General features: G+C 33.2%; 1 protein-coding gene across 1 annotated transcript in view; it reads left to right on the top strand.

The window, feature by feature from the left end:
• The window catches only part of LOC106110961 (filamin-A), a 46532-nt gene that overhangs the window by 18656 nt on the left and 9258 nt on the right, over positions 1-18618 (top strand). The window contains exons 18-21 of the mRNA XM_013292929.1: positions 624-793; positions 2093-2184; positions 2359-2535; positions 16422-16561. Coding sequence (XP_013148383.1) covers positions 624-793; positions 2093-2184; positions 2359-2535; positions 16422-16561 — 579 coding nt within the window. The remainder of the gene's footprint in view (positions 1-623; positions 794-2092; positions 2185-2358; positions 2536-16421; positions 16562-18618) is intronic.

The raw sequence follows: 18618 nt of genomic DNA, 5'->3' as shown, positions 1-18618 counted from the left end.
ATCGTATCTGCATTCCAAGCACGTATCCACTTTACAACCCTTATTAACATCTAGTTTCTACTGTAATACACGTTAAAGTGCATGCATCTTTAACCAAGTAATTTAAAAACGAAATAACACAACGATAACAATGGAAAATCCAACAATTCTATACAACGAAATAACAGATTTTCCGAAACTTAATCTTGTTAAGCTTCCGTGCTGGTTTTCCATCAAATTAATTATAAAAGTAACTCGTCGGGAATGTCACGAACTGTGGCGATTATAGATGTCTTGTCCGTACTTAACTCTCGACTTGCACACAAGTTTCACAAAGACGAAGTTACGTTCGCCGCCTCGCCCATTAGTCAGTATTCTGTTACACTCCTTTAACATTCTGAACCGTTGTCAATTTATTAGTTTTGCCAGTCAGTGCTACTACATGCTTTCCACTCAATAAGATTAAGACCAACACAAAGACAGTTAGAAGTTAGTTCGGCGCTTAGATTTACTATAACTGTAGCATTTGATAGTTTCCTCAGGTGTAAAATAGTTCGACAAATGCTATACGAAACTTCAAGAGAAAGATTGTCTTATCGTGCTCGTCTTAGCTCAAGTCTTATATTTTTATTTTGTCGTCTCAGGAAGAGTATAAGCGCGAAGTGCGTGAGAGCTCTTACGTGGTGCGCGACTCCTCGTACAGTACGGTGGAGGAGAAGCAGCAACAAGAGCAGTCTTTTTTATCCAATAGGCCCCCCCGCGACCCTACCGGGGGGGCCCATACTGAAACGGATGCCGCGCATGCTCGTTTCAGGTAAGTAATAATATGCAATTTTTTAGTCAATAGCTTTGTTAAACATAACTGCTGCACGTAACATTGTGATTAAAATTAATTCGAGAAACGTCGCTAAGGTGATCTTCCAGATTATACATTTAATGTAAACAATTTACACTAAAGATCTCTCTTTGTGACCAATTAATTACTTTCAGTGAGGCGTTATACCTTAATCTTCGACATCATAAAATGTCGAAACCCTATTTAAACCACAGATACTAAGATTTTAGAACTTATTAGAAAGTCTTCAATGCTCGATTGATGGAAGTCCATCCTTTCTGGGTTGTACTAAGATAAACGTCTAAATGCATAATCTGAAAATAGATATTTACACAATTAAATGTTCGATTGTAGATCGTCAGTTATTTGTTGGGTGTGGAATTGTATCTCTAATGGCCGCCATTTTATAACCTGGCTATTGTCAGATCTCTAGAGATGAATCAGTGATGCGAACATCCAGGCTATTGTAATTTTTGTCTATTGTGCAGTGACCTCTAAGAATTATTATACAATCTCCTAGGTCATATCTAATGTACTGTATACAAATAACATACTGTTGATTTTATTTGCCACAAGGTATGCAATAGTTGTTGTATATGTTTGTATATCTAACACATTGTATAGCTAAGTAAAATAATAATGTATGGATTGTATTCTGATTTTCATTTTACATTAAACGCTGTTATTGTCAGTATGCATGTAATAAAAAGTTTAGAAACGTATTTTAAGGTATTGTGAAGATAAAATTCAATTTTCTAACATGTTATTTTAAAAATGTAAGTACTGAATGTGATTGAAAATTGTTCTAAAAATGAAATAACAAGAGCATTAAATAAAATATAGAGCCATGTAGCGGTACGGACGTGTTGTCTGGACGCTATAAATTTTCCAATCCGTACTCCGTACCTGCCGTTCGGGAGTTTTTGCTCGCACTTACGTTGTGTAGACGGTTTCGAATTTTGTCTTTTATTTCATCTTGTGTGTTTTATTTCATAACGTAATAGAACTTTGTTATGAAAAATTAGTGCTTCATTTGTTTTTATTAAAAATGGAATTAAATTATTTTTAGAAATGTGTATTACACGAGGAATAAATACATTAGAAATTTTAATAGATGTGTTTTCAGATTTCTTAGTAATTATAACAATATCACTTGAAATTTCCTAATTGTTAAGGTAGACGCAACTTTTATTTAATTAAGTTACTCTTCCGAGATAATTAATTATTTTTTTAAACTTCGCTTCTACTGAGAAAGATAACTTTTTTGTCTTGTTACAGATTAGATCAAAGGGAAAACAATAAAGGTGCCAAAGGAATAATAATTAAACCGACCTTCAAAGGAATCGTCGGTCGTCCTGTAGAATTTATAGGTTAGTATACAAAATCTTTTCTAGAGGAAAAATAAATAAAACTATTACCTCCTATGATTACTTTAATTTGGATAGTAAACTTTTTTTAAGAAATAATATCTACGTTACCTACCATCGCTTATCATAGTCTAATAAACTGATCGTTGGTTTAACGTATTTGTAATTCAAAAACAGTGGATGGCGGTTCAGCGGGACCTGGTGAGCTAGAACTGGAAGTATCCAGTGGTAATGGAACTCTAGTCGCAAGCTCTGTAAAAGCACTGGGAGGTCAGCGGTACGTGGCTTCGTTCACCCCACGCATACTACACCCACACTCCGTTCGCGTCACCTTCAATGGCGAACATGTTCAAGGTATGTATAACATTAAAGCCTAAATGTCGCAATAAACTTCTATATGGAATCTGCGATTGTGTTTTCACAGAAGAGACATATCTCAAGTAACACAATCATTCGATATGAGCTATTATAGTCATTTTTTCCGCGGCTTTAGATAAGAAATATATCCATAAGGAAGAGTCGTGGGACATTATTTGTACATTATCTAAGAAAACTGTTATTTGTAACATCTGCACTACGCTTTCCGATTACATTCCACAGTGTAACATGTCGCAGTGATGTAATTCGCTCTAAGCCGTTACCTACGATATTGCACGACACGCGCCATTCGAAAAACAAAGAGAACAAAATGAAATAGTAGAACGACAAACGCAGCGAAATGATTCTTCCGCGCCTCGCTCCTATAAAGTGAATCTATGTTCCACGTTATTTCAATTTGTTCTACTCGAACAATCGTTGCGACACGATTCTTCATTTCTTTTTAATTTATTGGCTGCTGTATTAAACGTAGTTAGGATAAATTGAATATTAATTGCAATCGATGAAACGAGTTTAAACAATGAACCGATCTTGCAAATGAATGATCCTTCAATCATCATTCATTAGGATCTAACTTCCTATTCGTTTATCAGTTTATCGATTCATATGTTTTGTCATCACCATATTAATCCTTGAATTTTTCCATTCATCAAACCATCGATCTATCCACCTGGAGAATCATTTGCAACCAGCCAACCATTTACAAATTTTAAAATGTAATATTAGTAGGATTAAGATCAGTTGTTATTAGGAGAGGTACATCGAAACAAACCTAATTTCTGGTAACAAAACAAAGATAATTATGGTTAACCATCCAGTTAAAAACACATTTGTGTCGAGTAAACTCACCGCAGCTTTCGCCACAATTAAAATTAGACATTCGAAATTGTGGCGAGCAAACTAGCTGTTTACACAATTGAAGCGATCCAAATGAAAATGATTTAGAACAGCAACAATAGAAATCTTTTTGCTAGATGTAGAATGTCGTAAAAAAGAGCATAAAAATCGCAATCATTCTGATAATTTATTCAGGGCCTATTCCACCAAATTGTAAATTGTCTGATAATAATCCAACGTGTGAAATATGTGCTGTAAATATCAGATTTTGTTCCCTTATCTGACAGTGACGTCATTTTTAAGCTATCTGAACCTTTATATTGGTGGGACAGGCCCTTAAAGTTTAAAAGTATATCAGATATAACAAAACATTAGCTTGAAATTGTCTTGGTGTACTTGCGATCGGTAAATAACCCACATACATACAGTATATAGAAATTAACTACATGTTTCAAAATATTTACTACAGTCTACTATGATAATATTCCGCACAGCAATATGCATAAAAACAATGGATAATCAAAATACAAAACCACCAAAATTCAAGCACATTCTGACTATTACGTAGAAAGTGTTTTGTGACGTGTTTCCACGAACCGTATAATTCGGTGCCATTACATCCGTTCTCTAAAAAGAAATTGTCATTGCGCCATCAGTGCGGCAAGAAAGTGTTAAAGCTACATTCTCGGCGCTTTACTGACACGTTGGCTTTCATTATTTCTAATTACAAACTCCTACACTAGGGCTGCGTGTTTAGTTCAATGTTGCTTGTTTTGATACTATTTTTTTTATGTCGCTGTTAAACTTAATAAAGTGATTACATAGTTATCACCACGTAAGAGCCCTTACACACTGCAGATTTTTTCATCAGCTATCGGCTGGTGTTTCATCGAGTTTGGCTGCAGTCAAAATAAAAACGGTGTAATGTGCTCACCATACATATTCATACCGGTTAAGTCGTACAATCAAATTATCGGTCGATACAAAGTCTGTAGTGTGCGATGGCAGTTTTCAAAGGTTTTTAAATTCTGTCATCAACATTTTATTTTCAATTACCACCAATATAGGCGCGTATTGAAGCGCCTGTCAAACTTTCATCGTTCCTAGAAATTAAATTTACGCTACATTTCATGTTAAGCGGTTAAGCTTAATCAATTTATAATTACTATGTTATCTATAACGAAATTTAGGTACAGATTAAAACGAAATTATACTAACATAGACTAATGATGTCATCGGTTCCCAAAATGTTAGTCAAAATTTATAGCAAGTCATTAATGATATTTTTCATTAGACGTTACAATGGGAATTCGCAGACGAGGGAGTGGGCGGTCTGGTACATCAATTTATGTAGACCCCGACCTTGTTCACATGACGCACCCGTGCCTGACAATGCCAGCTTGTTTAGACTAAAACAGGATTTGATTTTAAACTCACATTCACTAGCTTCAACTAGAACTTTATATCTTAATATCTATTGAATTTATGATTTGATTTTCGATTGGAATAGGTCATCTATTGGCTACACTGAAGTTACTACAGATAATGTAATACAATTTCAATGTCCACTTAATTCGATTTAAATAACATTAAGCGTCGTCGGTGACTCAGTGGTTTAAGCAGTTGACTTGTAATCTAAAGGTCTTGGGTTCGAATCCCGCCGCCATGTACCAATGTGATTTTCGAATTTTCATACTCGTATGTACATAATTTACCCGACGTTCTTACGGTGAAGGAAAACATCGTGATGCAACCTGCACATATCAGCGAAGAAATTCAAATATATGTCTGAAGTCAACCAACCCGCAGTTGGCCAGCGTGGTTGACTATGGCCTAGTCACCCTAACTTTAGGGTAGGCTCCGATCCCCTCGGTGGGGATATCTAGTGAGCTGGTGATGATGATGAACATTAAGAAAATAGTAAAAAAAACAACTAATCAAATGATAAAGATCAAATTCCGGTTCGTATGTACGTATTAAATAACAATTTAAATATGTTTTGAAATAGGATGGTTATTGAACAGAACAATGTAATAATTGGATAATAAGTCTGAACAATGAAAACAGTAAATATACTGTATAACGCTAGGCAATAGCCTAGCGTTAAATACGTGGTAATATTGAGCAAATAATCGTTTTGAATACTCAGTGGGCAATATAAATACCATCGTTAAACAATTACATCTACAAATATTGCAATTGTACCTCATATGTGTATTGAGCATAATTTTACTTCATTTTGACATTTGGTAAATGGCATAATTATTACATATTAATAATATTTTTTGTATTGATATTAATCTAATCTACAACAGCTCAAACTTCTTTACATTAGAAAACAATGGAAACACTACTCGTAAACTTTAACGCGATTTCAAGAAAAGTGTGGCAGTTGCTTTTTCAGTGGGTCCAAGTGACAGGAGTCAATAAAAATTGTCAGTTACAAAGTTACAAATAGTAATTAATGAACACCTGATATAGGACATCAGTTAAAAGAAGAAGAGCATATTATGACGAAAACAGAATTGAACCCGAGACGCACAATGATAACATTGCTGTATACGTGCAAATAAAATTTAGCATTTTTGAATAGGAACTGATCTATTGTCGAACATTATAACATCGACAAAACATATTGTTTTAATTTTAATAATCGATAAAAACATTGGGAGATAAAATATTAACGAAGGCGCTGCAAAACTATGACATACGACATTTATGCGCACTTCATTCCTGCATTAGTTCTACTCACAGAGGTCTATTAGCACAACACTAACCGCTAATACCGTCTGCATGTAGGCTCTCGAATTCCACGCCGCCATTTTGAATACCAGAGTGACGTCACGCGGCTGGGCGCGGGCGAGCGAGCGCCTGAGCACCGTCGCTGACATTTGAGTCGCACTCGCATTCGAACGAGGCGACGCCTCCGAGCCTCCAAAATGCAATTTCGTCGCGTTTTCTTCCGCATACGTACTAAAATAACAACCGTTTATTAATTGTCTCTCTGTTCTTTTGTCTGACAAGAACGGTTGAGCCGTGTCGTGATTCTCTGGACGATATTACTTTTATGGTGCAGTGTGTGCTTCGGAAAGTGTTGTTGTTGTGATTTCTTTGCGACACACGTCAGTACAGTGCCCTAGATAGTTGTCGCCGAGGGAACTAGCCCGTACCTCTGTCAGGTCCGCTCGCCCTCGATAAGTAAGTGTATTTGCATATAGAATTCACGCATCCGCCTCTCCTCATTTCTATCATATGAATGAGACACGTCATGACCTTTATTTATCAGTGTTTGGCCTAAAACTTTAATGAGCTTCATTTAAATATACAGGTTTTAAAGCCGACACCAAAAAGACAGCCACTAAATATGCCTCACCTCTCTAATTGTTCAATAGCAGTAGCTAATGTATTTAATATAGCACTTGACATTGCTTTAGTATCGTAGGCAAGTATTGATCATAATGATAATTATGTAAATTGCTCCTACCTCCTATGATCGGAATGTCAAACGACTATCTAGTTATGTATAATAACTACCCACTTCTTGAATTAATTGAGCTGGCTATATGTTCTCTGTTCAGAATTACGTTTTAACTCGTATATTACTAATGAGATAACTTAAACATAACTTAAGATAGTCAAAATAAACGTCATGTGTAGAAGTTATTAAAATCTTACAGTTTCTAGGCAATAATAGCGATATAGTTGTGGTTTTACATAGTATTATTTCTTAAATTTAGTTAGTTTTAATAGAAAGACAGTGGCGAGAACATCCTGGACACAAGCCATTGTTTCGCATCACCGCCTACGAACAAAGCCGTGACGTTCGTTGAACTCTTTTGTAAGGACTCTCTCCCCATTATGTTTATGGTAAATATTGATAACAAACCCCTCAGACGGTTAAGGTTATTGACCACTTTTTTAGAATAGCCCTCTAATAATAATAACGGATGTAAACTTTTTACAGCATACATCATCAATATGGTTCGCTTCATCTGTTATTGCGTGATTGGTGAGCGTTTAGCAAAAACTGCAACACGAAACACGATTCCTAATCATAAGACCGTACGTCCGTCTGTTACGTCATACATTAGTAATACATTGATGCTGGACAATTTTAATCTTCATTCGATAAATAAAAGCTATATAAAATATTACAACAATAAATCAGTATCACTTTCGATTTTATTGCAGATTTATTTAGATTTATATACAAATTTTGATTAGTCATGAATGTAAAATATTCTTTTGAATGTTAACTGCTTTTTCCGTTAAGAATTATACAAGCCAAGTTGTTAGCGAACGTATAATCTAATCAAGAAACCGAGTGTATTTAACTTATGCGTCTAAGCTTATAACTTCAAACATGTGTAGAAAACGTAAACTTTCTTATTACATAAATCCGTTAGACTGGAAAAATAAACAAGCCGGTTTACATACTCGTATTTGTTTAAAGGCGTTCTTTAGAAACTTAACTTTAACTGCAAGGTTTCTCGCGGGCATCGGATTGCACTGGGGAACTACATATATCAAGTTGCGACTAAGTAACTATTTTTATATCGTTGAATTTGTTATTATGAATTAAAACAATGCGAATAGTGTTTGTCATATAACAGTAACAATTATTTTAGACTGTTATTTTATCTAAACATCGTTTACTTAGTGTTTGTTATACGTTATTGAATTAAAAAAAAAGTACAGATCGACAACGCATGTAGCTATTCGTATTAGCTTGAGAAGCTAATTGTGGTTAAAAATTAACCATTTAATAGCACTCATTACAGGTGATCAAGTCGTAATTAAAAGAAAACAACGGATGTACCAACTGCAAGTTTTTTTTATTCTGAGTAAATGCAAGCATGCGATACTCGTATGAGAGCAGTTATAAACTCACGTACAACACCTGCAAGAAACAGGTTAAAAACTGCATTGCGTCAGCTTTCCAAACTACGGAATAAACGACTTGTAAAACTGTAATTTATTTTAACATTTAATTCGACTTAATCTAAACTAATCGCACATTTATTTTATTTATTTGTAACTTACATCCGTCATATCTATGTAAGGGAATGGAATTTAAGTTATTTCCTTTATGTACCAACTTAAAGGAAGCAATAACTTGCGAAACATTTTTTGCAATTTGTGTGTCAACTTTTAAAAAGTTTATCAGTCACTTAATGATGATCTATGTACAGTTATAAGACAATACCACAATTAAATACATGTTTTTGATATTTTGATATATAAATCGATATTAACTCTTAGCCAAAACAAGATTTTAAATATCGTCTAGAACATTAATCGTGGGAAAATTTTTAACCTTGAATTGTCGTATCCAGTTTAGACAATAGCGGACTTTAAACAATCGAAAGATTTGATCGTAACAATAATGTTTACGTTGTCTTTTTCTTACCCATTCAATTGTTAATCGTCGAGTACAAATTACGTTGACCTTACATGGATAGTTTAGACTGGGCCGACGTTTCTATCGTCATATAAATTGTGCTTAAAAACATTGTCTGTGCCATTGCGATTATGGGCTATAGTACCATATATGTATATGCGTTATCTTCTCTAAGAGCATGCGCACTGTTGTGCGATTGTCAATTGTTTCACAACCAATTAAAATGTTTAGTCGCACAACTTAAAATCGAGTATTCTCCTCTTCCATATAAGCTCATAGGAATCAAAGGGCGACTAAACAGCTATCCAATAGTATAGTCAAAGGAGTACGCGCGCTGTAATAAATCTAAGATTCTAAATTAACATGTAACTATATGGTTGTAAAAATTGTAACAGTGTACTTCTGTACGCATTTCTATTATGTAATATGAGTATTGCGCCGGCAAACGGAAATATTCGTTACATCGACGAGGATAATACTCTTGACACAAATTGAAGTTACTAAAGCGGTAATGTTTAACAAACACATCGAAAAAATCGGATTAAATAATCGATGCATAATGATTAAACTAAAAATTAGTTTTCAAATGAATCATACAATTGTTTTCTTCCTACTACTCGTCGACTACTGCAAATTAAGCTTTCTTTACGAGTCTTTATTTTAGTATTATTGTAGAAATTGATAGTATTTTCAGATAAATATAATAAGTTATGTATCAAAAATTATAGAACTCAATATCGAATTGATAAGATATTTTCATTTTATTCTGACAGATACTTAAATAAATGTTCACAGTAAACAGTTTATTTCTTTTCATTTACGTTGAGGTCATACCTAGTGAAAGTAATTCACAGAGCTGTGAGGCCTTATCTAAGGATAACCGGAGCCAGTCACGATTGTCGGGAGGCTTCGAACAATTAAATGGGTATATCGAAAAAACATAAAAACATTCTTATATAAATTAAATGCAGGGCGTATACAAGTTTGTATTATTAATCAATGTTATCATAAATTAATTCACGTTTTAAGTTTTTTTTTTTATTAAAATAACTAGCTGTTCCCGTGCGGCTTCATCCGCATGAAATTATGAAAATTTTATTTTATTCTTTACATTTGTCAAATTATCAATAACAAATGTCAAAATGATATGACATGACAAACCTTAGCAATCTTGTTTTCTTGATGTTGGCAGCAACTTATGTTCTCTTTCCCACATTAAGGTTTTTATTCAAAATATTTACCCACTAAGTTTAATGGATTGAAAATATATAGCCTAAAGCGTGACGTAAGTGTAGGGCTTTTTATTAAAAAAAGAATCATTCAAAAATATTGCTGTAATTGCTGACGTCTTAGGCAACAAAGAAGTGTGTGTTTACGCTTTATTAAAATAGTATGGATTTTTATTGCAAGTCTGCAGACTTTGCTTAATTTTTCTTTAAAAAGGTTGTGTATCTATTCACGTTTTGTATTAGACGAAATAACCTTAAAGTCCTTGACCCAATTACTAGGCTCCCAATGATTATCCGTTATTAATTGAGGTAGACAGTAAACGTGATAAGAAGTTAGCCTCTCACAAACTAATCTCAACGAGTCTCACATACTGTATTAATTTCAATATAGTGTTATCTGTATAAAAGTATATGTAAATATATGCAAACTAGTACCATCTTATTGTTATAAATTCTTTTTTCATACTTATGCACAATTTATGTACATATACAATTTATTACAAGAGCTCATATTTTCGTTGTTCCTTTTTTCGTATCACATCTTGCACTCTTTTTGTTTTACGCCTAAAATCATACTTTACTTTTTTAAAACATTTTTAATTTGTCTTTATCGGTGGCCAGTGTCTTTGTCATCATCAATGTCAGCCATCTTTTGGTCAATTTAGACCGACCAATGTGAAATAAATATGTATGTATCTAACTGTAAAATAACGTCCGTTACTTATTCAAAAATGCTTAATTACCATAAATAATACCATTCTAAAATCGAAGTATGGTTAGGACATTGTTTTTTTCAATATTTCTATTATTATAATTACGAGCAGTTTATAAAAATAACATTATGGCTAGACTTAGATAAGAAAACAATGCCTCCTATTTAATTCATCTAATCATTTAACAAAAATAATAGGAACAAATGTATACTCTTAACTGATTATGATAAAATTATAAAAATGCCTCACAGATAATATTAACAGATATAACCTACAATAGCAGGGGTAGTTACTAAAAAAATGTTCAGGTCAATAATGTACTAAGGCGCCCAACTATTCTTATTTCCTATTCAAATCTATTAAGAACCTATCTTTTTAAAATGTATTAAAAGAAATTCCAGTTAAGTCATTAATTAGAGATTAAATACGTTTCTGTGAACAATATTTGTCATTGTAAGTGACACACACTCCACCGGACTCCATTATTTAATGTCTCTCCCACGGCTAAGTACGTGCCTTACCTCCACTTTCTTGGAAAAACATTTCAAAGGTTGTTTAGAGAAAGCTGCAAAGTGCAGGTAAAAAACCCTTTGTAAGCAACAAAGAAATTTCTTTAAAGTTATTTCATATAAAACTTGTTATGAAACAAAGCAGCGAAGTAATACAAGAGTGTGTTATAATATGTTTTTACACAATGACATTGTAATAAAAATAAGCACTAGGGTAGGTTTTTAAAGACTTGTAAAAAAATTGCACCATCCCCTTTAAGAACACTATAAGACTTGATACGCGATTACCTCTATCGAGAAAATGGTATGTATACAGAATATAAAGTCGATATAGTTTGTACATCTGAATAACTCACTTAATGTCGATGGATAACGATTGCTTTCTTGAGTAAAACCTATTTTAAAATAGACAGATTTTAATGTCACATAGGAAAGAATGCGATGTAAAATTATTTAATGAAATGTAATTGGAAACACTCCGACCGGTTTAACTAAAATCGATGAATTCATGTTAAAAAAAAAAATTTATACCAAAAAAAATCAGGGTTCTTTTAAATAGTGCGTATCATGACTTGTTAAAAGTAATTCACGTGACAATACAAACGATTACTAGTTTTATAATTGAATTTTGCGGAAGTTGCAACACGCTTGTTTCCTATCTTCCGAGAACAATTTCAGATCTAGCAGCGTGTGCTTATTGTCTATAATTAAGAAGACAATAGCCGCATGAGCACAGGAAACTTAAGTGTCATTACCACGGGCGTAATGTCGTTGTATGCGGTACGGTGTACACCCCTATACCTTTCATATAGTTACAAGGTTAACATTGAACATTTTAGTTAAATATTTTATTAGTCATATACGTACTTCGTACTAATTACAACTTAATCTGGTGAATATGTGTGATACAGTCTCTAAAAACTAGTTTAATTAAACATTTACTACATTTCGTTAATTTAAAACTCGAAACTTTCGATCTTTGTGACATAATTGAGTGATCTATCGAGTTTTTTTCAAATTGTTTTAAATGTACAGAATTTCTTTTTGTAATTTTAACTTTGAAATTACATTGTTATCTTAAAACAGTGAGTATTCAAATAGAACAATAGCGGTATCGAGTTACGATCGATCAGAGGCGGGCGCCGCCGTCAGCCGGTAAGATTTTGCGATACTCGGATTATCAGCGGTCGCAATATAACTTTCGATTCAATAACATTTCGTAACGTGCCGTAATCTCCGTTGTGCTTATGATCGCCTGGTACTGTGTGCACTTTCTTTTCCTAGTTACGAGAGTGCGATTAAAATTTTTGTATGTAATTTTTATCGGTCCATAAGTTTTTATCGAGATCGGATTTACACTGTTCCAAACATAACACAACTTTTTTGTTACTAAAGTAAACCTTTGTTATTTTTCTGATTTATGTAATCCTATTTATTGTCTTTCATACTTCAACTGGTCAATGACAATAATTAAATCTATTTTTTAAATTACAAGTTTAAACAAATTCGTATCTCTTTTAAATATCTTTGCCGATGATTTTAATTAAAAAAAAAAACAAAAACGAATATAGGCCTTTCGAAATTTGCTATTTAAAAAACTGGTTGTGAAATGAAACCTCGTTTACTAATATTTTTAATGACTAGGATTTATTACCTTTACAAGTTTCCTTTTACGTTTTTATGTGGACTTTTAAAAAGATGAAAACGCTAAAAGCTGCTTTTTATACAGAAATGTATGTGAATGTTTTAGGTTATGTATATAACGGGAATTTTGATGTTAACGAAGTTAAGCATAATCTATTTAAAATTTTCAAGTTTTGAAAAAGTTACCTAATTCAATTTCACGTGTATATCGATTAGTGAATCGATACCAGTATAAATATTATTCAAACTAAATTAATAACTCGAACTTCTAAGTTATTTTTTAATTGAAGTGGCTAATGACACGCTGTAGGAATCGCTCGCTCTGTACCGTTAGTTGCCGTAGGCGAGCCACGAGTCTCATGGGCCAAGTTATTTTATTACCGGCTTTATTGCAAGACGATTACTACGGTTTTTAATTAATTTATAACTCTCATTTATTAGAAACACGAGTGTGTGTAATAAGAGTTTGGAACTAAATGATTTTTATGGTATAATGTTGATATTTTTATACTTATTTAGTCTTTTAACCTAATCTAACTTATAACTAATCTCAGTAATCTTATTTCTTACTAATATTATAAACGCATAAGTTTATATGGATGGATGGATGTTTGTTAGAGTTTGTAGCCTTACACGGCTGAAAGAATTTCGGTGAAATTTGGTACAGATGTATAGGATAGTCTACAATAACACATAGGCTACACTTTTTTTTTTAATTCCACGCGGACGGCGTCGCGAGCGAAAGTTAGTATCAATATATTGAAGACATCGTACGTATATAATTAGTGAATACATGTAGATAGTTAGAAAAACATCTTTGGTATTAACTTTTACGCTCAAATGAGAAACTTATGAACCCCGAATTTTTTGTAGAATGTATGAAATAAAACACTTATCAAATAAGTGTTTGATGGAAGGTTTTACACTTGTCATTATTTATCAAATAAGGTTATTTTATGTCCTTGAAGACATTTTGTAGATCATTTTATTTAAAAAGCCACCTTATTAATATTTCAATTTCATTTATTTCCGCGTTTAATTTGAAAACCTCTTTGTTCCGCATTTTCTTATAACCATTATTAGTTATTACGATATTGTTTCATCAGATACCGTAACAGAAAATAGACAATCAAGTGGCATAATTTATTATTTCCTTTGCCTTTTAATAGCCTTCGCCGGTCATTTTATTGTTTTGATTAATTGAATCACGTCAAATGGTGTTATTCTTTTGTTACACCTTTGTATTGCGGTTGCGTTGTGTTGAATACACTAGTGCTAGATGCTTACTTATGTATTGTGGATTCACAATAAAGCAATTCAAATATCAGTTTGGTTGTTATTGTATCCCAACTAACCGTGGGTTACAAGAGGAATATGAATATTTCAATCCTCCGTAGACTATGAACTTTTAATTGGCAGATAGTATAAGCGAACGCTAAATAATTATGAGCTGGTATGGAGCATTGCACCAATTTTGTTTTGACAGTCTACCCCGATCAAACTATGGCCAAAAAAAGTCTTCTGGGGCTTAAATATAAATAAAACATTTTACACCGAAATGCCGTGACAAGTGCTTGTAGGATACTCGTATAAAGTTGTTAATTATCTATTGGAATGTATTAAAATAAGCGTTTGACTAACATCAAACACTTACTTGAATTGTAAATCCTGTTAGTTTTACAGTTGAGCTGACGATACGATGTGCAGATGATTATTCTTTAATAATTGTCCCATTATAATTGCTTCGACATAGAAGTACATATATATTAAATACTTATATATAGAAGTATTTATAATGTACTTATACGTTTTTGGCTTAATGATAAAATTAAAGTAACATCAACAAATTCAGATTTCCATTAGAGTTTTTACAAACAAAATTCGAACCTTTCTCCGTCAATACTATAAACATATTTGTATGTATACAGTCTAAATTGTTAAAACCAGTACTTAATATAGAGAACATTGCAATGGATGAGGTGTACAGTTAGGTACGTTGCGAAACGAGTAGGGCGTCAGTACTTCGAACCAAAGTCGAACGGGTACCATCGATATGATACGCGAAACGCCTAATTTTACACTCACTTTACCCAAGTTAAACTATGAAAGACTAAAACTTAAACTACGGAATAAAAAAAATCCTTTTTAATATTATTTCGCTATCTATTCTATGTTGTTTATTTTTCTCTTTACAAATTGAAGTAGCATTGAAAATCAAGTAAACAATATAACCACGTATAATATTGGCAGTTTCATTATCGAAATTGAAACTATATTGTAAGGTAAACAAAAACAATCTGCGATTTTAATCCTAAAGATTTAAGATATAAGTTTCTATAACATAGTAGTATTGTAATGTTTACATTCATTAGTATCCGTCAAAGACAAACAGTATCGTAATCAAGCCAGTCAATAGGCAGCTGGACACCGCATGCGTACACATCATGTGTTACAGCTAATAGATTACAAATCCGTGTAGCAGCTTCGTAACTATTAACCTCAAACAAATGTAACAATACATACACAAATGTCGGAAATACACTGATCTTTATAAATGGATAGGTTGCAAAATTACAGGTTTTTTCGATCCGACTTAAATGCGTATGTTAACGTTACTGATGTTTACGTTTAAATCCTAGCTGCCAACTGTCAACGACAAAATGATGTAAATAAAATAAGCTCAAAGTACCATCTAGCCTGTCTATAGTTATAGGTCAGCGCGTAAATACGATATGCATTTGTTGATAAAGAATATTTGTTGTTGCTGTTTTCTTTTGATTTGGTTTTTACTTTTTTCGCTATTTTTCGAGCTTCCGCCTCCTTGAATCATGCTAATTGTATAAATGACATGTTGCTGCGTTTAATTATGTCTGGCTCCCAGCTTTGTTAGAACCGACTGAAGTTTTTACGTTATTTTTTGCAACTAACTCCCATCCTTCTCAGCGTCAGACATCTAATTCACGTATTTTTTGCAGCGTTTCTTTAAGTTGATATATTTCTTTGCTTTTGTACGATAATTATGACCCAAATGTTTTTCAAACATGTAATGATATTTTAAAGTATTCGCTAAATATGTATTTAAAGGGTTGATGTGTTATTACCTAAATTCAACTGTCCATTAAGTGTACCGTTTTATTGATACAAACTATCTAATGGTATTGAATGCCAAGTAGTCTGCGAAAACCGGCAAATTATGTACTCAGCCGTACTATCGAGAAGGGGCTGAAAACGATCCCGCGACGGATTGATTGATCGCTTTTCACGAATAATATGTTCAACAAACATCGATATTAAGTATTCATAAGCTCGTTATTTGTACATATTTAGGTTATGCTATGAGGTTTTTTATACTTTTTTAGATGGAAGCCAAGCGCTTAACCTAAATATTGTGTAAATACAGCTATAAGAGACCATCTTCAATGGAAATTAACAGTAGTTGTTATGATTTTTCATATGAAAACTGTGTTAAGAAGGTGAGCTAAGACAAAGTGGATGTAGAAATAACTTTAATAGTTATTTTGTTTTCTAGGATCTCCGTGGAAGGTCGAGGTGATGGCGGGGCCGGCGGGCGGCGGAGGCGGGGAACCCACGCGACTCATCCCCGCGCGGGTGCCGGCCGTCTTCGAGATATCCACGTCGCCGGGCGCGCCCACCTTCAGCAAAAATGAGGTGAGATAACAAGTCATGCAACAATATTACATACTTTCACGGTACTTTGTATTAGCTTAAATAAGAGATGCATAATAGACATCTAAAAGCGGTCGCAGTTTGACTAAATAATCGCGCAATTTTGTGCGATTGTATATTGTTTCGCTGCTAATTTAACTGTTTAGTTTCACAACTAAAAATCGAAAAGTGTGCGCACCGACACATAAGCTCATAGGAATCAAAGCTAAACAGCTGTGTTTAGTCAAAAGTGTGCGCGCCCTAAAAGTTCAAATTTAAAAGAAGAAATAAGTTTTAAACAAGTAAAGGATTCTCCTTTTTCTCAGTAAATGCCTGTACAAATTCATGTGTTTTTCAATCAAATACTAGTAACCTTGCGCAGTATGGACAATGTCATCATTTGTAATTTTTTGTCGTGATCAAAACCGAAATATCTCTGAAAGGTGTAGTTCCAATTGTCACGTTTGTTGTGTAAAGTGTAACTTAAACATAATACGCTGCAACGACTTCAAAACTGTCACGATTTCTTTTTATTTTAAGCAACCTGAAATATAGGTTAATGAACTTTGTCACGGAAAATCGATAAAGTGTTGTGTTCGATAATATTACAAAGCAGTGTAACAGTGTAAGTTCTATTGTTAATAATGATATTTTTTTAAATTATTATATACACAGTTGCAAAAATATTCTATCATCGAAGCGAACACTAACTTTAGCCGCAGTATGACTAATGACACAGTTAACTTTTCAAAACATTGTTGTAACTTAATTTTCTAGGGTCACAAAATTAAATCCATTGTTTTGTACATTGTAATGGCACAACATAAACTTTCGCCACTATAATGCTGTCGGTTTCTTATATATAAAGAATTAAATTCATCTCATTAAAGATAAAAAACAAGCTTAGCACATCTGCATGTTGCTTTCGAACTAATTACACTATGAGTGTTCAATGAAGTCTAGATGGGTAGGAAATAAAAGTCCTCGACTGTAGCCAAAGATATAGTCACATTTGGAATGATTTATCCTTGATCGCTATAGCGCTGGCATTTTTGGCTTTTCGATCGACATAGCCAATTTAAGATTTATTGCCTATCGGCTTCCCTTTCCTCTAAGTTACACACATTCATCTGCACAATTTACAAACGTAATATGACGAGTGAACTGATACTTTGGCATTTTTCAATATTTATCGATATTTCATATAAATGTGCGGAAGTTGAATAATATATCCCGTTTTCTATAGAATTGTGTTTATTTCACAGTTAACGTAAGCTCTAATGTTGTAAAACTTTCAACATAATCAGTGACCCACTAACTAGCCTATAATTAACGTATTAGAAAGCAAAAGTTTTGAATACAAAGTTGTGTTGACTACGAGAAATGTTTTCACATAAACCTTTTGTGTAATGTAACACCACCTTTATATTTCTTATATTTAGATACTGAGGAAAATTACAGGTAACGAACCTGTTGCAATATCTTATTTAAACGTTACATGTAATTATTGTTATTTATTGCAAGTGCATTCAGTAATAGTCTTATTTCTTGGTGAATAGCAATTAATAGTTTCCTTAAATAACTTATTCGTGTATTCGTTCATAATATCGATGTTCAATTATTTAAAATACAATATTTTCTTCTATTATGTTTAAACATTTTACTGTATCGAGAGAGAAACGTAGAGGGAGATTCTTGGTATTAAGTAACTAAAACGTCAGTCATCCATTACAGCCAGTACTGTAAATATTCGAATGATAGATGACGACAACTGGAGTGAGGAAAATATGGATATGCCCGTCCAATATTATACTATCGCAACAGAATGTTGCCATTCACCCTCGCCCTTCCAGTTCGTGTAATAAATTGATATTTGCATATTTCGTACGAACCTATTTACTGTAATGCGATATATGAATATTCAAAAATAATCTCTCAAAATTCCATCTTTACCTCGATAGAAACATCTTTAAAGTAGATTGTATACTCGTCAACGTTTTAAAAAAAAATTCAAGCTAATTATACAAAAGAACGCATGTCATCAGTAACTGGGGGGGGGG

This window comes from Papilio polytes, unplaced genomic scaffold (genome assembly GCF_000836215.1).
Source record: "Papilio polytes unplaced genomic scaffold, Ppol_1.0 DF824180.1, whole genome shotgun sequence".
In the NCBI taxonomy this organism is placed as follows: Eukaryota; Metazoa; Arthropoda; class Insecta; order Lepidoptera; family Papilionidae; genus Papilio; species Papilio polytes.
The sequence above is the reverse complement of the archived record's forward strand: the minus strand, read 5'-3'. Positions and strand labels throughout refer to the sequence as shown.